General features: G+C 36.2%; 1 protein-coding gene across 1 annotated transcript in view; it reads left to right on the top strand.

Moving 5' to 3' along the window:
- The window catches only part of LOC121316920 (lethal(3)malignant brain tumor-like protein 3), a 38,189-nt gene extending 23,383 nt beyond the window's left edge, over positions 1 to 14,806 (top strand). Inside the window, exons 17-22 of the mRNA XM_041252294.1 lie at positions 2,059 to 2,208; positions 4,210 to 4,365; positions 5,052 to 5,143; positions 5,625 to 5,788; positions 6,621 to 6,683; positions 13,773 to 14,806. Of these exons, the coding sequence (XP_041108228.1) occupies positions 2,059 to 2,208; positions 4,210 to 4,365; positions 5,052 to 5,143; positions 5,625 to 5,788; positions 6,621 to 6,683; positions 13,773 to 13,913 (766 nt within the window). The 3' untranslated portion in view covers positions 13,914 to 14,806. The remainder of the gene's footprint in view (positions 1 to 2,058; positions 2,209 to 4,209; positions 4,366 to 5,051; positions 5,144 to 5,624; positions 5,789 to 6,620; positions 6,684 to 13,772) is intronic.
- The last annotated feature ends 302 nt before the right edge of the window (positions 14,807 to 15,108 follow it).

Here is a 15,108-nt window from a genome sequence, read left to right as displayed (position 1 = left end):
GAAACAAATTAATAATACATGCACATATCTCCAAACAGAATTAACTGTCAGTGTGAGTGTATTAAACATGAAGAATTAAAAAAAAAAAAAAAAAAAAAAAAAAAAAAAACCCTGGGATTAATAGAGCAACTCTAATAGATCATGTGGGAATGTGATTTCCATCGAGTGAAAGTGATAGACCTAATGCGTGTTATTGCTGTTAAGCTGGATAATACATGGTATCGCACTGGAATTATTGCTTGGTTCCAAAAATAAAAAAGGGACCTTTCAGTATTGTTTTAAAATATGTTTTGTTCTTTTGTCTCAACATTAATGTAAGATTTTCAGAATTTGCTAGATTCAGAGAGAAAGAAAAACGGTTTGATTGTGAGAGGTCCATGATTACTGATGAAGCATATACACCGCTAAGCAATCAGGTCCACATATCAAGTTCTTCTATCACTGCAGAACTTGAATGTGTGGGAAGCAGAGAATCCTGCATGTCCTTTGTGTTTATCACTGGCTATCCCGAAGCACATTCTTGTAGGACGTAAGGTGGCTCTGAGCCAGGGTCATGACAAGGTGCTGCATTTTTTGGCATTAGCATTGGAAGAACAGTGTAATGAGATCAAGAGTTCACTGCCAATATCAGCAATACCTGGCACAGAGAGAATGACATTCCTTCATTCAGGAGAGCAACCAACAGGAAATGTTATTAGAACTAGGAGTCACCTGGGACAATTCGGGGTTTCTAGAGAATGTGCCTGTACAGTGGACAGCTACCCCGTTGAGTCAAAGACAGAAATTTGAAATTTGGGTGTCATTTTTTTACCCTGATCTTTCATTTGGACTGTAACTAAAGTGTATGTTTTTCCATCTAAGAAATATCGCTAAATTTAAGATGCTTTCTCTCAGCACAGGATGCTGAGAGACTGATACATGACTTTGTAACTTCTAGAATAGATTGCTGTAATGCCCTGTTTTCTGACATTCCAAACTGTGTTTTGTCCAGATTGCAGCTTGTGCAAAATGCTGCTGCCAGAATCCTAACGAAAACAAGAAAGTTTGACCATATAATGCCAGTATTGGCATCCCTACACTGGTTCCCAGTAAGATACAAGATTGATTTTAAAGTCCCGTTTTGAACCTATAAATCCTGAAATGAGTTAGCTCCATCCTACCCGAGTGACTTATTGGTCCCATATGTTCTAGGTCAGCCACTCTGATCTCAGGATGCTGGGTATATCATCATTCCAAAAACTGTAAAAAAAGAACACAAGTTGTAGAGCAGTTTCTGTAAGGGAGACAGCAACTATGGCAGCTTTTAAAACTAGGCTGAAGACATATTTTTGTAGTCTATCATATACATGACTACTACTGTTGCCTTTTTACTGTATGTTTTATTCTTTTTATTATTGTATCATACTTACACACTACACTACACTTGGGTTGTGTGACAAACTTATTTTTAGTTTTGTTTTCTTTATTAAATGTGACACGAGGGCTGCCATTGCTGGCACCCTAGTGTCAGCACCGGTGTTGTTTGTGTCTGACTCTTAATTATTCAATGATGACCAGTTCAGGTAACATCCCTCTGTTACTGCCACAATTTTAAATGTGAATATATAAAAATAACATTCTGGATAATGTTTCCTGTTCAGACTAGTTTTTTAGTGTGTTAATATTCACTGGATTTGCAATGAAAACTGACAGTAAACATTAAATAAGGCATTTATTATGTTAAAAAGTATTGGCAGCACTAAAGCAAGGATGGGAAGTGAAGATTTGCAATGACAGTAGTAAGCACAAAGCTTCATTTAAACTGGAATTTACAGGTAAATGGCTTTTATTTATTTAAACATGATATTAATTGGAAAAGCAGCTAATTTCCAAAGGCATTGCTGTTTGTGACTATACAAATGAGAAATACTGTCTTTACATTGAGGACATTTTACGCACACATTTTAATAGATTAACTAAAGTATGTTGCTCTTTTTGTTATATCATTATTCTAACTCATTGTACACAATTTTAATTAAGAGCATTTGCATCATGTTTATGAAGGGTTATTTTTTTCAGTGCTGTTGGCTGCCCTTATTCTGACATCAATATCAACAAGGAGACTGTGCTTCCAGACCGCCTCAGTGGAGAAATGCCTCTGTCCAGTCCAGCCATGCCAAAGAACAAAAAAAGAGACGTAAACAGTGTACCAACACCCCCCTTACTTGAGTAAGAGTGACAATTCCATTTCTTTTAGCATTATGTTGACACTTAAATGCACGTTTTAGATTTCAAATTGTGTGAACTTGCTGTTCTGATAGAAGTGCATGTGCACAGCAAGGGTAGTTGGAATCTTCCTGTTTTTTAGCTAGATACATAAAATATTCAGCTGAAGACTGGAGCTTTAGACTCCCGGCCTTATCCTTGTGACTTTTGTCAACCTTCTTTTAGTGAAATGTGACAATGAAAAATATACATTGTGTTACTTAAATGCATTTTCTGTTCCTATTATTTGTGGATTGAAATTATAATAAAAAAAATGAAAGACATATTTTATGCAAGCCAATCCTGTTTTAGGAAAGGACAGTGCAAACAGGTTCATGGCAAAATTTATGGTTAACACAAAATGTGAATGTGTAGAATGTATCGAGACAATGGGACCTCAAACATTTCCACTTGTTTTGAATATGCATTGGGTACAAGGCAAATGCCAGATGGAACTGGATCATCTAGTTATTTTGTCATCTTCTTCTTCTACTTCTATTATTATATATTTAATATCAGTTTTGTAGTAAATTATATTAGTTACACCATGTGTCTAAAGTTTACACCATGTTTCTAAAGTTTGTATTAGTCCTAATATAAAATGATGAATAAGACCCAATGTAAAAGTAATAAATAAACAGATTTTTTTTAAGTATTTATAATTTTTGAAATATAAAAAAGTAATGTATTAAAGGGAAGCTTAGACTTGTGCAAAAGTTTAGTAAACCTGGCTCAATATCTCCAGTTTCCCATATAGTCAAAAATTCTTTGAACTTCAGAGTAGCCCTCTTAGCTTGCAAAGTAACACATTTTTGTTTTATTATTTTCCAGATTGCAGTCTGATAATTTAAAACACTGAGAGCTAGATGTACAATGATGGGCCAGTCACAGGGCAAACATTTGCTTTTTCGTTGCACCAATTCTCAAAGTATGCATTTGTCGTATGTACTAAGAGAAAATATGTTAATGAAGTGAGCCACTGAAGTGAGCCACAGTATAAATATTTGTTGCATCCTCTTAGCGAGATCTCTAGCATTGCGAGAGTTGTGCAACATTTTTTCGAATAAAATAATGAAAGGCAGTTTAATCCCATCATATTCTTGCCACTGTCTCCTGAAAGGACCCAGAGGTAAGATAGTGCACGGTAGACAATAGTTTGACCACTGCAGGTATAGCATGGCTTCTCTGGTGCCTGTACCTGTGCTAATTTGGTCTTCATTTAAATCAAAGAGGGTAATGCAGTTACGAAATACCCTTTTTCTTCTCATCCTACAAATCACTTTTTCACTTGTCTCCTTCTTGTTGCAATTACAGTGGCCATGGTTAGGGGATAGTGTTTTTCATACTGCCTTTTAAAGGTTTGCTAATTGCATTTAAAACATGCTTTCAAAAGTTCTTAACAAATTGATGCAATTGCTGGCAGTTTTAGTACATCTCATTATAATATTTGAAAACCCTCATTTGCACTAGCTCTACCCCATTTTATACAGGAACGCCCATAATTATATATTCATCTAAGGCTGAATGACAAAGAAAAACTGAATTACACTTGTTTAGTACATTTCACCATAGACTTCCAGCTCGTTTGCAACTGGTTTGTGCCTATTGCGACAGCCGCAACACTTTAGTACATCTACCCGAGTTTGATTTCAGGACAAGGAAGGATCCCTACATACTCCCTGACATTTACAGAAAGCTCCAGATGGGCAGAGTTGTAGCTGTATTGCTTTGTTATCTTTTAGAAAGGAGTGGAGTGTACAGAATGATGCAAATGAAAACATACAGAGATATTAGATAAACTTTAATAAACTTTGCTGGTTTCATGAATCATTTGACAATGTAAGCACATGTAGTACATTTAAAACGTTTTAGTAATGAGTTTCAGTTCATAAGTGGTGTAAAATGTTTTACTATACACTCTAAATTGATTACCATATAGATTATGTATTGCTTTTAATTTTTTAGAAAACACTCAAATCCAAATAACTGCAGACATCCTTTAGCTGCCAATCGCTCTGCGGAGAGTTCTGGAACAGAAAAGATTCCTGCAGAGGAAATAGACAGCGAGCCACCACACAAGAAACCTCTCCTATGTAATAACAAGGGAAAGAAACACAACAGGTAAGCACCTGTTTAAACACACAAAACACTTTGGCCTATATTGAAGACCATGTAAGTAATTTATGTAGGTGTCTACTGACACTACATGAACCCAAGTTCTGTTGCAAATACTCTTTCCCGTATTCATTCAATTGCATCAAAGTTGAATATTAATTTTTGTGAAACAGATCATATTTAACATAATAAAAAAAATCCTTCCCCTTTCATTAAAGTGTAAACTGCTTAAACCTAGTTGGCCATAATTATATTTTGTTTGTAGAAGTTTAAGTATATGTTTGTACTCGTTAATGTACGGCCAATTTACTTCTAAGTTGGGCTTGTCATTTAAGTCTATTTATTGAAATAATGGGAAAATATATCCATTTTGGCTCAAGACAGCAATGGCGTGAACATTTAGTAATTTTGTACATTACTTGTAAATTAAGTTTATGTTAGAATTGATCTTCCATAATGAATTTAGCTCAAAGATGCTGCTTTGGCGTGACAGACAGCACTGTGGATATCAGGGTTTGATTCTTAGTCCCTAATTCCTGTGTTGTATTAAGGACACCAGTGGACCTTTACCAGCATTTCTATTTCTGAAGTTGCTCCACCCCCTGGGTTGCATGGATGGGAAAATGATTGTTGTGGGGTGTTTTTCATAAAAGCTGATACAAGTGAAAATGTATTGAATTATATTGATTTAGAGTTGGACGTCCCTGTAAACAATGGAAAGTAGAGGAGTTGGAGAAAGAGGAGGAGATGGATAGTGAGGTGTTTTCAGTTACTGAAACCAAAGGTATGTATTCCAGCATTAGTACAACTATGAATGGTTAGGTGCATTACACATGCAAAGACTGTGACTTACAGTGTATTTAAAACTGTGTCACGTTTATCATTCAGTCTTCATCCTTACAGTGATTAGATCATTAGTAATGACTGATGTTTACATGGTAATCACTGCTAATTAAAATATTGTAAATATGTCTAGCACAAAAACAGCTCACCTCAACCTCTAGTTATTAACACGTTTCACTATTATGGAAATGTTGAGGGTTTTCAAAATTGTTTTTATTTCTGAAGTGAGCAAGTGCCTATGGATTTATCCCTGCTAGCTGCTGTATTTTAACAATCTTTTTTAGATTTTCATTTCTTACCTGCCTCCTATTATGACTGAGTGAACATGTACAGTAAAATGCATTACCCAAAGGGAAGCCCAGCATACAATTTTGGATGCAAATAGTAAAGTTTTGTTTTTATTTTTACTTCTTCATTTTTAGAAACAGAAGAACTCACCTTGCAGCAAGCCCTGCACCAGTCAGTGTTCATGCCTTCCTCGTCTCCATTACCCAGTCTACCTCTGTGCTGGGAGCAACACAGCAAACTCCTCCCCAGTGTGCAGGGTATAACTGCCAGCAAAGTGGCCCAATGGACTGTACAAGAGGTACAGTAGCTACATAGATAGCAATTTGTTTGATAAACTTGTATCTTTTAAATAATTTGTTATACACATGCAATACTTTTTTAACATTCAGGAGATCTGAATTTTCTAAGAAAGAAACTTGAAAGAGAGATTCATACAAATCTGAATTCTAATAACACGGATGTGCACCAATAAGGAATACTTGGCTCCTAACAGATTGCCTTTTAACAGATTTCTTAATCATATTCAAAAGGAAGTATGATAAACAGCTTCAACATCTCTGTCAGGAAGGTGAGTGGTGTATGGAAGGAGTGAATGTCCAAACCGGTAAACAATTCCAAAGTCATTTTAATTATATTCCGACCCCTCTACCAGCAATGGTACCAGTCGTACACACACACAGGATTTTAATCCACAATACACAGTCCAATAATACAATAACAGTGTCCAATATTTACAGTCCACCCATGCTTGAAGTGCAGGGTCAAGTGCTGATGCTGTGCGGGGGGATTTCTGCTGGCTCTGCGGCTTCAGCTCCCAGTCCTGTCCTCATGTCTCATAGAACATTGAGACACTGACTTTGTATTTAGTCTGGTTTCTGGTTTTAAATATTACGCAGTTTAATTATTGGTCTGGGTTATTTATTGTTACAGTATTTTTTCAATGAAGTGCACTCTACACCTCAAGCACAGCCCGAGACCCCCTTGTCACCTTCCATATACTTCATCCACCACTATTACATGTATATGTGAAAATGTAATGCTCTAAGAGGACTACTTTCATCTAGTTTGTAATCACTTTACCTTTTACCTTCTGGTGATTTTTAGAAATATATATATATTTTTTTTTTTAGGTTTCAGAATTTATCCAGGGTTTACCAGGGTGCAATGAGCAAGTCATAACATTCCGAGAGCAGGTAAGTTTGTTGTGGTAGATTGAAATTATTGTTAAAGAAATACTGAAATTGTCACAAACCGGTTTTAGTAAGGGTATATATGATATAAAAAGTATTAAGACACTTATTTGTCAAAGAGTAATGAATACATACCCTTCCTCTTGTAAAAATACATTGAAACATGTATTTACTGTGCAATATAGTAAAAGTACACACTCCATGCATTTCCTGTGCAATGTAGAAGCTTATGCATAACAGGACACTTAAGGAAAAATAATTTGTTCTGTTAGAAGAATCAGGTGTTTTTTATGGGCTAATAATAACTTGTTCGTTCAAACCTTTTTAAAAACATCATGATGTGTAAACATCTGGTTTGATGATCTAATCTGATGGTGTCTATATAAATACCTACAAGATCGACATAAATAGTCATAGATGTTTAGATTCTTAAATTTGCTGAATTGCTCTTAATAAAACAGGGATCTATTTCAAAGCAGTGTAAAAAAAGTAATAGAAAGATGTTATAGTTAGTTTTGAATCCCCATCCCAGTAATGGTCGAGACTTCTGTTGTGAATGTCTCAAATAGAACAGATGTGGGTCACATGTGCCTTAAGACACATGTTGTTAAGAACTTTAGTGTGCCTGCCGTGAAAGATTAAGGGTTCATTTTATAGTTGGCAGAAGAGCTCAAAACCAGTTCACCGCCCCTTCTCATCTAAAATTGGCAATGCTGATAATAAAGGTAGTCCTTTTATCTTCAGGCAGGTCTCCGTGGAGTGTAGCCGCAATAGGGGAAATTGTTTTGTGTTTTCCATGCCTTTCAGTGGCAGATTGCCATCTAATAACATCTGCCATTAGTGTAAATGGGAATGTGTGCCACTTTATCAGTCAAAACTAATTGCCTGTGAACACATAAATATTTATTATGAGTGTGCTTAAATGCTTTGTTTTCAACAATTTGGCATAGAACATTGGAAAATGTATCGACAGTTTACTTATCAGTAATTCTATGCATATTCAATAGGCTCATCTAAATTTAATTAAACTTGGGGGGACATGTATCAAGATCGACTGATGCAGGGCTAAATTGGAGGAGTGTAAAGTAGCTCTACTGCGGCACAAATTATACCCCGTCCCGAATGTATTAACTGGCCCAAAATTAATGAGGCACAGTATAAGCTGACTCATTTATATGCGAAAATTCAGCTGCACCGGTGGTCTGAAACCCTCAAAATTGGCTACCGGTAGCACAGATTAACAGACTAATCTGAAAAATAGCAGCTCCCCTCCAAATGGGCTACCTCAATTGAACAATAGGTAGGTCATTTGGAGAGGCAATGACGTATGTTGACTAAGTGTCTTGACTTTATATTATATTATTATTATTATACAATGGACAAAACCAAATATACATAATGAGAAGGATGTAAGGAAACAGGTTTATTATACGACCAATACAAACAATTGTACATAGCCGGTATTGAGCTATAATTTAATCCTCAGGGAGATCAAAAAGGTTAATGCAGAAACTAAAAACTCCCTTCTTCTCAGTACTCTCCCTCTGTTCCTGGGTTGTTCAGGAAGGATAGGAGACTGCGATCTCTGTCGTAAGAAATGTCCCAGAAAATTCACAATACCATGAATTTCACGGAAATCGTGTATTTGACTGCCTACCGTGAAAAATGTGCATTTTATTTTCCTTACAGTATTTTTCATTACTGTACTCTTCATCTCCCCTGTTGATTTCATTCTTATATCAAGTAGAAGCAGCGCTACAGTAGCTGTACATGGTCTGGCTCAATGCCATGCATTTGGTTACTACGACAACGGGGTCAAACAAATACCAGCTTCGTGATTGGTAAACTCATAATGTATAATGACATTTCTATATCCTTCTAATGCACAGTGTGTGTAAAGAAAAACACAAAAGCTTCGATTTTGTCATTTCAGATTTTTAGTTAACGTTTCTGCTGTGTTGAATACTTGTATTTTGGGATTAGAGGCAGCAAAATAGACTTGGAATCAAGTCGCAATTTTTCGTAACTCGACTCGACCCCAGTCGTTGCCATCAAATGACTCGACTTGACTCGAGTCCCTGCAAGCAAAGACTCCACTCCACTCCCTACAAAAAAGTCTCCAGCTAACTCAAGTTATTGTCTTCATGATAAAGTCAGTAACAAAATTATTTCATTTTCAGTACATGCAGACCCTCTCTAGATGACACACAGACATCTTGTCATTTTGGATTTCATAAACAGGTTCCTGCCATGGTTGTTAAGACTGTTGCTAAGGAAATAGAAAACACCTTTCTTAGCCTATAGCACCGTTCTGTGATCATAAAGTCACAAGCAGCAGGAAGCACCGGAATCAAAATGTGTAGGCGGGAAGCAAAGACAGATTTCTGATCACCCACCGATCACAGAAAATGGTGATTTTTGAGTTTTGTCACAGACATAAAAAAAACAAAACAACAATAACATGGAGAGTACAGTAAAAGTACCTGCGGCGGTGGAGTTCACTTTTAATAATTATACAGTCGACCGGGAGAGAAACAAGCAGGCTGCATCCTGCCAGCACTGTAAAGCAACAATATGAATAAACTGCATTGAAAACACAGCACAGGTAACTGCCACTAATTTATACCGGTAGGTTTTTTGTTTTTTTCAACGGTTAAAATGAGAATCTGAATTAATTAAAGACTCAGGCATAATGCAACAGCTATATTTTTCCAAAATGAGTAGGTATTTTTCCAAAATGAGTAGGTAGTCGATATATATATTTATATATATATATATATATATATATATTTTTTTTATATATTTTTTTTTTTTTTTTTTTTTCAGGTTAGCACGCAAATAAAGGTAATCAATGCATCTGAAACGTTTCTAATAAGTAAAATTTTGCCTAGTGAAAGCTTGAAAAGTAAATAACTTGAGGAGTCTTTGGTGCTCAATATTCTTTTTTTATTTAATGTATGTATGGTTGTATGTATTTTGTCTGTATTGTATGTATATGTATATTAAGTATAAGATGTACCATAAGATCCAAAATGGAAAATTACCTATATGGTAACAGGGTCCTGGGAGACAGTCAACATGGTTTTAGGAAAGGGAGATCGTGTCTAACTAACTTGCTTGATTTTTTTGAAGATGCAACATCGATAATGGATAATTGCAAAGCATATGACATGGTTTATTTAGATTTCCAGAAAGCTTTTGACAAAGTCCCGCACAAAAGATTAATTCTCAAACTGAACGCAGTTGGGATTCAAGGAAACACATGTACATGGATTAGGGAGTGGTTAACATGTAGAAAACAGAAAGTACTGATTAGAGGAAAAACCTCAGAGTGGAGTGTGGTAACCAGTGGTGTACCACAGGGATCAGTATTAGGTCCTCTGCTATTCCTAATCTACATTAATGATTTAGATTCTGGTATAGTAAGCAAACTTGTTAAATTTGCAGACGACACAAAAGTAGGAGGAGTGGCAAACACTGTTGCAGCAGCAAAGGTCATTCAAAATGATCTAGACAAGATTCAGAACTGGGCAGACACATGGCAAATGACATTTAATAGAGAAAAGTGTAAGGTACTGCACGCAGGAAATAAAAATGTACATTATAAATATCATATGGGAGATACTGAAATTGGAGAAGGAATCTATGAAAAAGACCTAGGAGTTTTTGTTGACTCAGAAATGTCTTCATCTAGACAATGTGGGGAAGCTATAAAAAAGGCTAACAAGATGCTCAGAAAAGTGTTGAATTTAAATCAAGGGAAGTAATGTTAAAACTGTACAATGCACTAGTAAGACCTCATCTTGAATATTGTGTTCAATTCTGGTCACCTCGCTATAAAAAAGATATTGCTGCTCTAGAAAGAGTGCAAAGAAGAGCGACCAGAATTATTCCGGGCTTAAAAGGCATGTCATATGCAGACAGGCTAAAAGAATTGAATCTGTTCAGTCTTGAACAAAGAAGACTACGTGGCGACCTAATTCAAGCATTCAAAATTCTAAAAGGTATTGACAGTGTCGACCCAAGGGACTTTTTCAGCCTGAAAAAAGAAACAAGGACCAGGGGTCACAAATGGAGATTAGACAAAGGGGCATTCAGAACAGAAAATAGGAGGCACTTTTTTACACAGAGAATTGTGAGGGTCTGGAATCAACTCCCCAGTAATGTTGTTGAAGCTGACACCCTGGGATCCTTCAAGAAGCTGCTTGATGAGATTCTGGGATCAATAAGCTACTAACAACCAAACGAGCAAGATGGGCCGAATGGCCTCCTCTCGTTTGTAAACTTTCTTATGTTCTTATGTGACCGGAGAGAAAGTTTAAAAGATTAATTTCTTTTTGTATTTTTTTTCAGTCCAGTATTATGTTTTGTTATGCCATTAGGACTCCAACAGACACGTTTTTACTATGTTTTGTGCATTTGTGAAACAGTGTCTGTTACTTAAAAATGTCTAGTTGACTTTTAATGGAAAAAGACTCTCCATAACAAAACATGTATACAGGTTTTTTTTTCTATTTATTTATCATTTGTCCTGCAGTTGCCTATAATTAATTTTTCTGCATGTATTACTACTTTGTATATGATGTAGAATATGTGAATGTAAACATCTAACACTAGTACGTACAATACTCTTTCAAATAAACATGTACAATTTGCCCATGCATATAATTAAGGCTTGACACACCTTAAAATGCGTGGCTAATGAGCGGCGGAGCACATTTTGGCGGTGCTAACATGGCCTTAACTTGCCAAAAGTGTCATGATTCATACGGGGCAATTTTAAGGCTGGTGTAAACTCGGTGCTATGGCCTTCATGCTGTTGGAAACACTTGATACATGTCCCCCTTGGTCTTGTATGAAATGTTTTATACTTTTATTAAGGTTTAGCAAGCTTACCAAATTTAAGGAAACTGCATATTCATAAGCGTATCAGAATACAGATACCTGTATTTGATCAAACACTGCCTGTGTGTAAGTATGACGGGAATAATCTAGATATTTTAATATAACAGGCTGTCAGAAGATTAACATCTCTCAGTAAAGTTTTTTTTGTTTGTTTGTTTTTCTTTAATGTGAAGAATAATATTAGGAAAATATTAAATGGTCGATATACAGTGAAACCTCCAAAATGTGGCCTTAATAGAGGTATGGTCTTATTGCAAAAGGTACTTGGAATTATTTTGGTACTGTACTATGTCGGAAACTCTCTTTCTATTCATAGTTAATAGGAAAAAATCACCAAGTGTACAAATCCTGTGCTCATCTTCCATACCTCTGAGCAGAGTAATGAGAGAAGCTTATTTACTGAAAATATTAGTGGGTTTGCTTTACATGTAAGCATCAAGGCACCTTAGCAGCAAGTCAACTGAAATCAAATTGAATGAACAGGGTTTTCATGCAGTACCTAAAGTGCTACGTGAGCATTACGAAAGCCTTAAGATATTGTCACAGGGCAGGTGTCACATTATTATTTAATCATTTAGCAGACACTTTTATCTAAAGCAGCTTACAGAGACTAGGGGGTGAAATGTGCATCAACCACATCTGCTGCTGCAGTACCTTACAATGGGTTGCCGCAAGAGAGAGAAGCAGATTTTAGTTTAGTACACCATACATGTATATAAGGTCAATTATTATACAAGCCAATAGACAGTCATCAAAAACAATGCGGACAGAGCTAAGATAACCAGTGCGCCTCACGGCTACAGAATTCTGTAGACAAAAACAGAAAAACTTTATTTAAAATAAGTTGCCCGTCTGGACCCAAACAGTTTCTTAAGGGTGCTGTCTTGTAATTCACTTTTGTCTTGTGTACATACTGAGCTCTTAGTGTCATTTAGAGGTGAGCAGGCTTGGAGATAGACATGCCCTTATTGACCGCTGGCTGCTGATGGGAGTAATTGAAATATTATGCCTTGGTGGTGAAGTACTGTGGTTTGTTTGTTGTGTTCTTTTTTTGTTTGTTTGTTTGTTTTGCTATTGAAAGTTCTGGCTGCAATAAATATTTTGGGATTGCAACCCTATATCTGCCTCTTGACTACTCTGCCATAACACCAGCCACTTGGCAACCTTCCTTACCTTCCTGAATATTAATCCTCAGAGGGTGCTGCTGGAAGTATTCCAACACTGTGTTGAGTTCCTAATGAGGACCCAACCTGATATAAGAACTTGCACTACAGTTAGTTTATCAGAAAGCCTGTGCAGATCATATTATTTGATCTTCCCTTGGCATCAAATGGTTAATAATAATACAAATAATAAAAAAACCTTGTTATTGTTACATATTTCTGTTTGAAACAGGCAATTTTGTTAGAGATTATATATGATTATACAAGTTCCATTTGTGACCAGCTCAATATATATGAACAAGTAAAATAACTCAGTCAGACTCTTATAATTGGAAAACATCTGTAGATAGTTCTATTTCTGGACTTGACCACGTTATACTGGAAGTTCTGGAAAGTTTACATTTTTGTGAGGGTATTTCATCAATAAATTACCATTGCTGCATAGTCACATGGAGGTACTGTAGTAATTATGTGTTGCAGATATAATTTGTATAGTTTTTGTGTGTGTGTGTGTGTGTGTGTGTGTGTGTGTGTGTGTGTGTGTGTGTGTGTGTGTGTGTGTGATTAATCTGCAAGATATTTGCTGGTTTACTCTAGCATTATAAAACTGAGATCAAGCATTTCCCAGGGGTTTAAATTGATTTTTTTCTTGGTTTGATGTATGAAACAGCTTTAATAAAACAACATTTATAAACAGAGCAATAGAGAGTAAGGTTATGGAATTCATTTGTGAACCTGTCTATAGGCTCATATATTTCATAGTGTTTCTTCTGTAAAAAGCAGCTTAGTAAACAAAGGATAAGATTAACACTCCTTGTGCTTTGGGGAAATGTATCTAATTTGGTTTTCAGAACAGGACATTCAATCAAAAATGCTATTCAACCACGATTTTTCAGATGGAGTTTGTAATTTCTTAATTCAGAAATGCCAGTGATTATCAAGAACAGAACCTGTACTTAAAAGAAAAAATGGTTAGATTAGCAATGACTTCTATGCTTTATTCACTTAATCTTTCTTTCTGTAGCAAATTGACGGAGAGGCATTTCTGCTGCTCACCCAGGTGGATCTTGTGAAGATAATGAGTATTAAACTGGGACCTGCCTTGAAAATCTACAATTCCATTCTGATGTTCAAAACTGCAGAGAACTCCTACAATGAACTGTAAGCACTTGAGAGGGGAGGAGGACAGACATGTTTGCACTTAAGCTCAAATAAAGCTGTTGTTTAAATCCAAGCACAAATGTTCACACAGCGTGAATGACCAAGATGGACCAGTAAAGTTCTGACAGAGATTCAATAATGTGCCTCATGCCTAGTGCAGTGTTCCATGGCTGGAACGTCTCCAAGACGCACTGAGTATCTGGGATGGTCAGTGTCAGCTACACTAAAATGCATTAGTTTTGCCCCCTTTCTGCTTACTCTGGTTAGCAACCTGAATTTCTTATGGTGCCCTTGCGCTACACAACAAATTTCACTGCCTCATGATTGTATTATACTACTTCTTGTTGAACCTCCCTCCTTTTTTAAAAATCAACTTCAGAATGTGTTTTGTTTACAGGAAAATTCCATACCATAATAAAAAGTTACTTGTGATTTAAGTAGTTGAAATTAGAACCTAAAACAAACCCCCCTCTGCAATTAACTAGTCTGCTCATAATGGTTTTAAATCAGTGAAAACCAAAGTTATTTATCAGTTTATTTCAGTACTAATTTTCAAACAACTTGTTAAAAGCAACCATAAAATGTAATATTACATTGTTTTTATTATTTAAAACAATCAGAAGTTTCAAACTGTGTTGTTTGTATTTCAGTTGTTTATTGTTAAAGCTTGTGCTTTTACAGTAAATAAAGTTTTCCTGTTATGAAAGTATCCTTTTACTGAGCATGTTAGGAAAAGATTCCTGCTCAGGAGTCTGAGAGTAGTATTTTCACAGCTGGAAGGACGATTTAATTGAATACATCCATGGAAATTGGATAATGCATGTGTGACAGGATAGCGTCATGGCCAAGCTGTTACCGGCAGGAAGAGAGACTCGGAGAAACAGAAAGCTGCAGTTTCAGCGCAAATGCACACATTTAATAAACAAAGACAGTAGATGAAACAAAACACACCAACAAAACAAAAGGCACAAGGGCCAAGCAAAACGGCTGTACAAAACACATGGACGGACATAAATACAACACAGCAACAAGGCACATGGATCTCCACCTCTACCACCAACATTCATTCCCTAAACTCATACTAAACTAACACCCATGGTCACCCTTTTTATACACCTCTGGCTGGAGCCTAATTAATCATTGAATCATTCCAGACGCGGTTCCACACACATTCCCACATGTTTTTGCAGGGAGGAATG

The sequence above is a fragment of the Polyodon spathula genome, chromosome 6 (genome assembly GCF_017654505.1).
Source record: "Polyodon spathula isolate WHYD16114869_AA chromosome 6, ASM1765450v1, whole genome shotgun sequence".
Classification (NCBI taxonomy): domain Eukaryota; kingdom Metazoa; phylum Chordata; class Actinopteri; order Acipenseriformes; family Polyodontidae; genus Polyodon; species Polyodon spathula.
The sequence above is the reverse complement of the archived record's forward strand: the minus strand, read 5'-3'. Positions and strand labels throughout refer to the sequence as shown.